This window comes from Simochromis diagramma, unplaced genomic scaffold (assembly GCF_900408965.1).
Source record: "Simochromis diagramma unplaced genomic scaffold, fSimDia1.1 OVJJ01000685.1, whole genome shotgun sequence".
Classification (NCBI taxonomy): domain Eukaryota; kingdom Metazoa; phylum Chordata; class Actinopteri; order Cichliformes; family Cichlidae; genus Simochromis; species Simochromis diagramma.
This window is the reverse complement of record NW_024387477.1, coordinates 8,838,207-8,848,812: the sequence shown is the minus strand read 5'-3', so window position 1 is coordinate 8,848,812 and position 10,606 is coordinate 8,838,207. Positions and strand designations below refer to the sequence as shown.

General features: G+C 40.1%; 2 protein-coding genes across 2 annotated transcripts; both read right to left on the bottom strand.

Annotated features, from left to right (window-relative positions):
- Positions 1–1,533: 1,533 nt before the first annotated feature.
- On the bottom strand, positions 1,534–4,009 carry c1qtnf2 (C1q and TNF related 2). The gene is made up of 3 exons (XM_040016438.1): positions 3,805–4,009; positions 3,238–3,495; positions 1,534–2,301 (listed from the first exon to the last, which is right to left on the bottom strand). Exons 1-3 carry the CDS (start codon positions 3,824–3,826, stop codon positions 1,658–1,660), a joined length of 924 nt encoding a protein of 307 aa, XP_039872372.1. The 5' UTR covers positions 3,827–4,009; the 3' UTR covers positions 1,534–1,657.
- A 1,207-nt stretch (positions 4,010–5,216) lies between these two features.
- On the bottom strand, positions 5,217–10,063 carry LOC120724368 (pre-mRNA-splicing factor SLU7-like). Its single transcript, XM_040016548.1, has 15 exons — positions 9,843–10,063; positions 9,455–9,611; positions 9,210–9,363; positions 9,042–9,122; positions 8,726–8,890; positions 8,559–8,624; positions 8,326–8,457; positions 7,703–7,800; positions 7,512–7,579; positions 6,923–7,062; positions 6,402–6,563; positions 6,208–6,309; positions 6,015–6,092; positions 5,806–5,925; positions 5,217–5,720 (listed from the first exon to the last, which is right to left on the bottom strand). The coding sequence occupies exons 2-15, from the start codon at positions 9,601–9,603 to the stop codon at positions 5,541–5,543; spliced, it is 1,695 nt and encodes a 564-aa protein (XP_039872482.1). The 5' UTR covers positions 9,604–9,611; positions 9,843–10,063; the 3' UTR covers positions 5,217–5,540.
- Positions 10,064–10,606: the final 543 nt, after the last annotated feature.

The following is a 10,606-nucleotide window of genomic DNA, read 5'->3' as shown; positions in this document are numbered from 1 at the left end:
ATTTAATTCATGTACAAGTCATTTTAAATAATGCATAACTTAAATTCACTCTATAATACGGCCAACAACCCAAAAAGCATAATGTACTTATAATTTAAGATGGCACAATTACCAGGAAAGTATGTAGTACTTAAAATTGTTTATGCAGTATTTAAATTTACTCACGGTATCATTTTTGTCTCCTTTCCTGTAAAATACCCGGAAGTAGGACACTACTTAAAATGACTTAAAATGTCACTATTTCTTCTCTCCTGTAAGTTACATGAAGTTGTGTATTACTTAAATTACTCATGTGCTACATAAAATTGTATACATGCAAATACAAATACATATAAATACATACATATTATTCTAATGTATCTACCTTTAAGTATTTTTAGGAAAATTACATTATAATTTAAAACAAAATACCTTAAAATTTGATTTAATTGCAGGAGGATTATGCCCTTAATCACAGATTGTATTATAAAGTGTTAACCTGAATTCTATTAAGCAATTCAGCCCGTGAAGCAACCTTAGACTGGAGCATGATGACTTTAAGTGAGAAATAATTTTAAAATTTTCTACAAATACAAAACTGCAGGTTAATATTTATATAATTTGATACACATGTGATTGGCATGACATGCATATTATTTTATCCTAGTGCATCATTTCTGTTTACAATCATTTATTAATTTCATGTCTCACTGGAAGAAAAACTTTTTGAGTTGAATAAATTTTCAGTTTGTTCAAATAATGTTTTGGGCATAAAAAAAATGATGCAATACGAGTTAATACAAGTGTTCAAGTAAAAAGGAGCAAAACTCCAGAGGCACAATCGGTAGAAATTACATTTAATTAAATTAATAAAACTCTAAGATGAGTTATTTGATTTCTAAAATGCTTAGTTGTTTTATTTAAAAGATGTTCGTTTATAGAATACACTTCTATGTGTCATGAAAGTAATTATGAACTTGAACACAAAAATACACGCCATGTTAATGAATCATACACAAATACTCAAAAACTGTTCCACCTATTTTCCTCCTCTTATCCAATTCAGGGTTGCAGGGGTGGGCTAGAGCCTATCCCAGGTGACAGGCAGGGTACACCCTGAACAAGTCGCCAGGGCCAACACAAAGAGAGAGATAACCATTCACACTTATATTCTACCGGCAATTTAGAGTCACCAATTAACCTGACCCACCTAATTGCATGTCTTTGGACTGTGGGAGGAACCTGGAGAGAACATGAAAATTCCACACAGGCACCAGGAGAGTGCTAACCAGTTTTGACTCAAAAACACAAACACTGTAAAATAATTTATCTTACAATATAATTTAGATTTTATTTCAAATTGTGTTTTATAATGGTTAATAAAGGAAAAAAGGGGAAAAAAGAAGAAGGCACTGTGCCATCTCCTATCAAGGAGTTTAAAAAAAAGAAACAGAATTAAATTATTTTGGGTTACATAAATTTAAATATTTTATGAGAACAGGGCATAATATTTCAGGTAAAATGTTTTTTGTTCACTATTAAGGCTTTGTTGTGTGATTCCTCCAGTTGATTTTCTTTCTTTCCTAGTGCGCCTCCTGGTGACGGATGTCTTAAACAACTGAAATTCCACAAAGCCCAAACTTGTGAAGTTCAATTAGATATAAATCTTCATTACAGTTCATTCATTTTCATCCTGAGCATTTGCTTTTCTATCTGCTTCATTGAGAAATTCCTGGTCAGGGTAGATTAGGAAGCCCGTAAAGGTGCTGTCTGTCCAAAAAGGATCAAAAAAGAGTCCGTTCTGCTCCGAGTAGAAGATCTGCAGCCAGACCTGGTCTGACTCCTTCAGGTGGAGAACAGTAGAACCAGATGCCACGTCATAGTTCCCAGTGTTTGCATCAAATGTTTTGATCTTGTACTGCCCATTGTGAACTAACCCGATGGCGAGATGCTTGTTGGCCAGTGTGATGTCATAGGTAAAGTAATAAACTCCAGGGATAACGCAGACAAACTTCCCGCTGGAGGCATTGTAGTGATTCCCTTCATTCAGCAGGATCCGGGTGAAGCGGATGGGCGTGCGCTCTTTAGGATAGCTTTTTGTCACAGCCACAGAGAAAGCTGATCGTGCTTGCTTGCCACAGTTACAACCACCTGGAGCTCCTTCCTCGCCCATGTCACCCACGTCTCCTTTTTGTCCCCAGGTTCCAGATATTCCGGGTTTTCCACGTTGTCCTTTCAGTCCCCGAGGTCCGGCCTTGCCAATAATACCCTCACGACCTTTCTCACCTGGTTTGCCTGGGTTCCCAGGTCTCCCTGGATCACCTGATAACACATAAATAATAACAAGATGACAATAAAATAGTATAATCTGGGCACCAGTATAGCTGACATGCTTGAGCAGCTTAGCTATGTTCTTTAAGGCTATTGAAGATGCCTGGGTCCATTTACCATGTGTCTCACCAAGACCTCCTAGCATTCCTGTCTTCTCTTCACTATTCTATCTAAATAAAGGCTAAAAAATCCAAAATCGTGTTTTAAACAAATACTGTGCTCAAAATAAATAAAGGAACACGTTTAAATCGGAGTGTAGAAAATCAGTTAAACTTCTGTGATATTGATCTGGTCAGTTAAATGGCGGAGGGAGTTGTGAATCACTTTCAGCTGCTTTGGGTGCAGTAGAGGGGCAACAATGAAACAGTTTCCCAAACAGGAATGGTTTTACAGGTGGAAGCCAAAGAAGAGCAAAGAGGAACAGGATGAGCAGTGTGAGAGCCCCCCAGTATCATGGCAAAGCGTGTGGACATGGTGGACAAGCATGCCTATTACCCTCATTTCTTCCCTATATCTGATTGTTTTCAAAGTGTTCTGTTAATTGTGAGAGTAGTTTAATTGTTTTGATGACCAAAAGCTCTTAAGAGCCTAAAACGTTCCCTGTGAAATTGTCACTGACAAAAGAAAGCATATTAATTGGCATGTTAGGGCTGTTTAGATGTTTTTTGACTCTTCAAAACTTGTGATAATAAATAATAAATCAACAGGCTCCTTTAAGTAACTGAAAAAGGTCTGAATATGAAGCTAATGACCAAAAAAAGTCAAATGGCAATAAAAACATTCCCTTTACACTTAAGAACTTGCAACTTCAGACATCTGTGCATAGATGTTGGAGAGGTTGTGCTAAAGAAAAATCAGATCAGTGACATATATGATGTGAAGATCATTCAAGTTCACAGTAACATACAACTAGAGATTAACTACTACCTTGATCTCCCTTCTCTCCCTTCTCTCCATCCTTCCCATCTTGGCCGTCTGTCCCGGGGGGCCCCATGGGGCCCATGGCCCCGGGTGATCCAGGGGCTCCTGGGTTCCCTGCAGGCCCCGCTGGGCCCGGCAGACTGCAGACCAGCTGGGATGAGTGGATGGTGAAATTCCGACCTCTCTTAGATGGGGGATTTGTTGACTGCGAGACGACAACTGACAGCACATAGATCATCACAAACATCTGGAGCATGATGGGAACTGTAGAGTCACAAAGAGGCAAGGGGAAGCAACTGTTTACAACGATTATACTGACTTGAGTTTTGCAGCCATTGATCAGATGATGCAAACATCTGGTAAAAGATTCCTGGAGTCAACCAGAGACTAAAACCTAACACAACATGTGGACGGGCATCTAGATGGTGTGGCCATTTTCATGCAATCCCTCAGTAACTAATGACAAATCTGATGCATCTGTTATATGTTCTGGTTACATAAAAGCATGCAGCTTACAGTAGGTTATATAAAGGAGTGTGTCAGCCATTTTAAAAGCACAGAGTAAGAACTCACCAGTTGAGAAATTATGACTCATGGGTATTTTTCAGCTCCGTCCGAGCCCTTTCTCTGCATCAGAGTGCACAAACCTTCCTACATTTCCAACAAACGATTGAGGCAACATTCTTCAAGAGAAGCTCTGCAGAGAAATGTGCAGCCCAGAGCCTCCGTAACATCCGCCCTGTTTATGCGAGTGATAGGCCAAAAAAAAAAAATACTTTCACCATGATGTCATTACATTCAAGTCAGTGCAACAGCTGAAGCAGTGACACATCAGTGGTTCACAAACTCTGCTGTGAGGAAGCAAGAGATTACACAACGAGGGCTAAAAAGGATAAAGCAGAAACATTTCGCTTGTTACACGTTATGCATTTAGATACTTATGTCCTCAGAAGTGGTCAAATGTTGCAATAATAGAAAAAGAAAAAAAACAAAAAACATTTACGTTTCCTTGTCTTATTACGAGCACTAAAATTGTCCCACACTGTAAAGTTTATGAATAAATCTACTATGTAGAGCACATCTTACAAAAAACAAGAGACACAAGAAAGAGGAACCACTGAAAAAACACATCTGCCATTTTTTAGGTTTCTGACTGTGTTCATGTGTAATGCACGTGGATAATGTGTGCACCTGGTTAATGAGGAGCACAAGGACAGACTTCTCCCTGCAGTCTGAGATAAGGAACGCTGGGATTGACTGCTTGTTTTTGGTGTCCTCTTCTCCACCTTGGAACCCTCATCAGGGCTTTCCAGAAAATCACCCAGTGAATGAAGAGGTAGCCATCTCATGTTTGCATTCATTTTTCAGTTCAGTCCATTAGGTGACGCTTTTTTTTTTTTTTTTAGGTATTTGAGATTTTAGTCCTTTCCCTCTTTATCTCTGCCCTAGTTATGCTTAACACACAAGGCTACAAAAAGCAAAATTAAAAAGTGCATAATTCTTTTTTTTCCAAATGACCCTGATCACTTACACGGGGAACATGATCACTGAGGACATTACATAAACGAGCTGTTCCGTACAGCAGGGATTCAGTGAAGGGTAGAAACTAGAAGGGCAGCTTCAGTTTCATTTTGGCCTGTAGTGGAGGTCACTATGAAGTAATCTCTTCAGATCAGTACTTAAATCGATGAAGTCTCAGACCTGACAGAAATGTTGGAAATGCCTTTTGAATTGTTCTTTCCATATTACTTTCTGTTGTTGTGTACTAATTTACAAATCTCCCCACATACTTAAGTTTCCTCTGGAGTCCATAACTGGAAAACACGATATGTATATACAGCCATGCTAACAACAACTACTGAGGTTCAGCAAAATTAAAAGGATCAGCCGCCCAAGTCATGTTTCCACCCATTGCTCATACCTCATGTACAACCCTCCACCCACGCAAAAAACCCCAAAAAACAAGAACAACAAAAAAACATACATTCAGGCAAATGGATTTTATTATAAAAAGAAATGCAGTTACGTTTCTCATGTTTCCTGTAAAGACTGAATTTGAAAGGTTTGAAAGTATTTAAATGTCTCCTGTTGAAGCGAAACACCTTTTGTTGTTGTTCCACATTTTATGGACATGCAGCTTCAAAACAATGTGTCAACGTTAACTTTTACAAAATACTGTACACAGTTTCTCCAGCACTTCTTTCCAAAACACAAAACTTGAGTGAATGTGGGATTTTATATTTTACTGAGCAGCTGCTCTAGTAGAGTCCTTGGGGAGAGTTTAGGGGAATCTGCAGGGACTGCAAAGGTCACTGTCCCAAGAAGGAAGCCATGGGATCATCTGGCCTGCTGCGTTTCATGCGGAAGGCCTCCATCTCCTCCTCAGTGGGCGCCTTTACTTCAAACAAGCTGTTGTACGGCCTCTTCCTCTCATCCAGCTGCATTAGTATCTCCACCTGCTTCACCCGCTTGTCCTCTGCTTCTAGAGCCTGAGAAGGAGACGGCGGTTGGAGGTCAGACACGGAGAAACTCATCAAAACAAACACGGCTGTCAAACAAAAACAAAAACATTACCTTCTTCAGCTTTTCCTTCTTCTTCTCCTCATCCTCCGAATCACTGCTGTCGGAGTCGCGCTTCTTGTTCTTTTTGTTCTTCTTTTTCTTCTTCTTCTCTTTCATCTTATCTTGATGAATCTGGTGATCACGAATATTTTAATAATGAACATTACATTTAAGCTTATTAACATTAACTGCAGCATTTTTTTTAAAACAGTGTCCCTTACTTCTAGCAGAGTCTTGGGCTGTTCCTCCTCCTGTGGCTCAGTTATTGCCTCTTCAAATGGAGTGCACTCTGAGTTGTTCTGCAGGGGTTCATATACAAACACAGTCAGAAAGTGAGAAATCTGTGACCACTTTATAAACTGATATCCTATCCATCAAACAAACACTTCAAATACTCTCAGTAAATGTACTTACAATTCCAATTCCAGCTGATCCTGTGCAGTAACTCTGTTTGACCATGGAGTGGCAACACTTGTACCCCCAGAAGCCGTCTTTCCAGTAGGAACCCCAAATACACTAACGAGGAGATATGATCTTGATTTTAGGATAAAACATAAATAAAATGTAACAAAATTAGCCACACATTTGCTACAGTCTGCCCTTCTTACAGTGTGGTTGTTGATGAGCACGTCCTCCTCATATTTGGAGCGAGCGACAGCCTTTTCGAGTCCTTTCAGCACAGCGCCGTGACGCGAATACTCCACGTAGTCCTCCGTCTGGGCCAACAGCAACTCCCGCGGTGGTGCATCCAAATGCTCCTGGCCTCCATACTGATTGTCACACACAAAAGCAGAAACGTCATCAGTAAAGCCCAGACTGTGACTGATATGAAGTTCGGTCTGATATATCAGCCAATATTTTTTTTTCCTTTCTGATATCCCTAATATTTGTAGTTATTTATTTTCTCCTTTACACAGCTGATCCAAGCCCGACTGCTCAGATAGACTGGTTGTTTGTGGTGTTCTCAAACATGCTGCCAACAGAGAAGCTGCAGAGTGCCATCCGGTGGACAAACTGTGCAACATCTGCACTCATAAGATGGTTGAAGAAAGTTTCTCCCATCTCTTATGTACAGTTCACTCTTCTTGGCCTCATCCTGTTGCTAAATGAATACATATCAGCCGTGTACCTTCTCCAGGATGCTCTCCCTCTGTTCTTCTTTGAAGTCCTCCTTCTTGACCTTGAAGGAGCGATGCAGCAGCTCCAGTTTGGTGGGGTCAGCCTGCAGATGCACCTCGGAGCCTTTCTCATAAGCCTCCCAGGCAAACACTGTCATGAGACAATGACAATTGCTACAAATTACACTCTGTGGTCCTATCAGATAAGATAAAGCTCAGATTTCATCATAATTATCCTTTACTAAGTAACTAAGATCCTGCCTTTTGGTGTCTCATATATAACATAAGTGTGACAGGAGAGGCACTCTTTAATTTAGCTGTGTCTAAATAGATGTATAGATGTTAACCACTATTGTTAGCAGGCTGCTTTTTACTTTTTGCAGCTGATTTTTACTCTATAAATGCTGATTTTTCCACTTTTGGATGACTTTTGGTAACCTATTATAATCCAGTCAAACATTCAACAGTTTTGATCACAGTGGCCAAAAATAAATAAATCTCTAAACTCATTTCCAATATAAGTAAAGTCATACTTCCAAAACCTAAAAAGTTAAGGTTGAGAGGTGTTTGAAAAGAAGGAACCATAACTTTAGGACTTACATTGTGTTTGAGCCATGGAAATTGTGGCTCCACTGTAGCGAACAAAGTTGTCTCCAGCGTACCCCACTCTGTTACACAAAACAGTTCAAAAAAGATTTCAGTGTCCACTCAGTTACTCCGAGACTATTTCTACTGTTCCTCTCTTGATTTTATTTAAAAAAAACAAAACAAAAAACAAACCCATAACTTACTCATCAGGGTTCTTGCCAGTGTTGGAGTACGGGTTCTCTCTCATTGCTCGCGTCTTTGGATCGTAGTACGCTGAATTTGGATCCAGATTTCTCAAGTACTGTGAAAAACAGACACGAGGAGTTCAGAGAAATTAGTAAACTGCAGTACCCCATCTTTCATACACAGAACTGCTGAAAAGTCATGTGATTTTATTATATTTCGCTTGAAAACAAACACGAAGGAAGCGTGAAAACACAAATCAAACACAAAACATGACGCAAAAACAGAGTCTGTGTAACTGCAACAGCCCTCTGAATCAAAATTTGGTATAACTGCCTTTATTCATTAACATAGCCTGAACTCTCTTAGGCAGCCTTCTTGTATTTTCTGTAAGTTGTCTTCAGTAATAGTTCTCCAGCCTGCTTGAAGGACATTCAAAGCTTTTTCATGTTCACAATTTAAACAAGATCTCGATACAACTGTCTCCTTGTAAGAAAAATATAAAAGGAACATGGTGTGGCTCACAGCTTTTACACAATAATGTGGGCAGTAACACTGTGTTGTGTATTCATTTTATCCCTGTGTACACAGTTTATCATCAGAAAAAGCACAAATGACTCATGTTTTACTACGTGGCTCTTACTTTAGCTGTGTCTTCTCTGATACGCAGATTCCTGACAGTGATTCGTCTCTTGGAGTCAAAGTTCTGACCGGGCATGTCGATGTCATCTGCATATTTGTCTTCATCCTCATCTTCACTGTCATGTTCCCACTCCTACAAATAAAGAATGTAAGGTTATTAAACTGCAGTCTGATATTTGCCTCCAAAACTGGGAAAAATGTATTATTACCATGTTAATATGAGTGAGCACTTACAGTCTGGTCCAGTTTTCCCGAGGCCAACTCATCCTGAAGTTTCTGTGCTTTCAGTGTCCTTTTGGCCTGAGAAACAAATAAGAATTCAGTCATGTGGTGGTGGACCACAACAACATCGGCTAACCAATGTTTTGACCTCTGGAGTTCAGTCATGCTGGTCTGCTTACCAGATCTACTTTGGCGTACTCTTCAACAATGCGCTGATGTTCCTCAGGGTCGTAGCCATTCCAGCGATCACGCTTACCATCATAGTCCATGGTGAGCTGGATCTGAGCGTGTTCATCTGGAGCAATCCCTGTTCCTGTGAATTTGGCACCAACTTTTCTGGGTCGCTGGTGGGACAAAATGAAAGGTAAGATGCTAACTTAAATAATATAACAATAATAATAATAATAATAATACTCCTTTGACATCCAGGATAAGAAAACCCTGAATATTAATTTGTTCCAGCAGATAACTGTAAAACTGTTTCATCAGTTTTACCTCCAAGCAGTCTTTCTTCTTGTGTGTCATGGCACCACAGTTTTCACAAGCCCCTTTACGGAACTTAGTTGCAACTGCACTCTGTGTGGAGACACAAAGTGAAGCTTTTAGATTTTGTGGCGATATACTTCTGTGTCCACATGAGAGAAAAACTTGCCTCATTCTCACCTCCTGCACTCCTCTCTTGTACCACTCTCCGATTGCGGAGTACTGCTTCTCACTCTCACTCTGTGGTCTTTGATGCTTTAGTGTGGGCCTTTTTGATGGGTCGATGTACCACGGCACTGATGAAATGTACTGTGGGATGTGGGGGTTTATGTCCCTGTAGGACAGATGCGTTCACGTTACATATCACACCATTCCTTCCATCAGCTGACTGAAAGCACACACTTTGTGCACAGGCACAAACTTACTTTCCCTCCTCGTCCACCTCAGCTGGAGCGTTTCCCAGCTTTCTCTGCTCCTCCAGCTCCTTCTTCTTCCTCCAGTCCTCTCTGGTCATCTTCTTGGGCTCATCCAGGCCCACGATCCCCTCCGAGTTAACGTTGGTCTGCTCGGTCATGACTGAACCTGCCGCCAGAAACACGCCGCCGGGGACACGGTCACGGGTTTAGTATAAACACCCGTCCTACTCACCTACACTCAGCAATTATGTGTTTCACTTCTTAAAACAAAGGCTAAAACTACAGGTTTTATTGCAGTATTTGCCAAACTAGCTGTTTAACTGCCGAATGACGTACATGTAGAAGAGGCATTTTACTTAATTTCTGTGAAAATTCATAAACCAAGTCACTCACTTACCTTGAATAGGCTCCACAAATAAACTTGACGTTTATATTCCTTCCGTAAAATCAGCAACTTTCCCTGTATTTGACCCCTTTTTTAAAACTCGTCGGTTGTTTTGACTAAAATGCGATCGTCGCCATTTTACATCAGCTAAAGTTACGTCACGTCCTTTCTGTGGAGTCGCTGCCGGAAACAGCGACTTCTAGAGGACAGTCAGAGTACAGCACCTCAACCGCAAGAAAACAGGTGGTCTTTACTTTCTTTTACTTGGGAAATTTCATATCAATAGTCGAAGCAAGTTAGTTTCTAACCCTTTGAATGTGTTTTGAGCTGATATCTCAAGTCTAAAAAAGCATAGCTTAAACTGTATTGTTAAAATTCACTCAGAAGTGTTTCTCTGAAGAACTGTGTCAGTTTTATGCAACATTTAGTCGCTAATGTGGCTTTAATTTACGATTTCTCCTAGTGAAATGAACTTGTGTGTCTGTACATAATTACTGACCACGTTTTAGGTACTCATTATTACAAATCTCTAATTAGCTAGCCACATGGCAGCACCTGAGTGTATTTAAGCATGTAGACATATTAAATCTGGCTGGCAATAAAAAATAGTAATTGTGTCCATTCTTGTATTACACCATGTACCCATCTTCTGATGGCTGCTTAATGGTGTCACGTCACAAAGCTCAAATCCTCACACACTGATTTCTTGAGCATGATGACTTAAGACAGCTCTGAAAGCATAAACGTGGTCCAACCCAGTAACAGCAATGTGTATG

Excerpts from the sequence above, each read along its gene's own strand:
- c1qtnf2 (XM_040016438.1), bottom strand. The coding sequence starts at position 3,826 with ATGAGTCATAATTTCTCAACTG. Across the intron at positions 3,496-3,804 it reads GAGTCATAATTTCTCAACTG|TTCCCATCATGCTCCAGATG; the intron begins GTGAGTTCTTAC and ends GTGACTCTACAG. Across the intron at positions 2,302-3,237 it reads GGGAGAGAAGGGAGATCAAG|GTGATCCAGGGAGACCTGGG; the intron begins GTAGTAGTTAAT and ends ATGTGTTATCAG.
- LOC120724368 (XM_040016548.1), bottom strand. The coding sequence starts at position 9,603 with ATGACCGAGCAGACCAACGTTAACTCGGAGGGGATCGTGGGCCTGGAT. Across the intron at positions 7,580-7,702 it reads ACTGGCAAGAACCCTGATGA|AGTGGGGTACGCTGGAGACA; the intron begins GTAAGTTATGGG and ends TTTGTGTAACAG. Across the intron at positions 6,093-6,207 it reads GATCAGCTGGAATTGGAATT|AACAACTCAGAGTGCACTCC; the intron begins GTAAGTACATTT and ends GAACCCCTGCAG.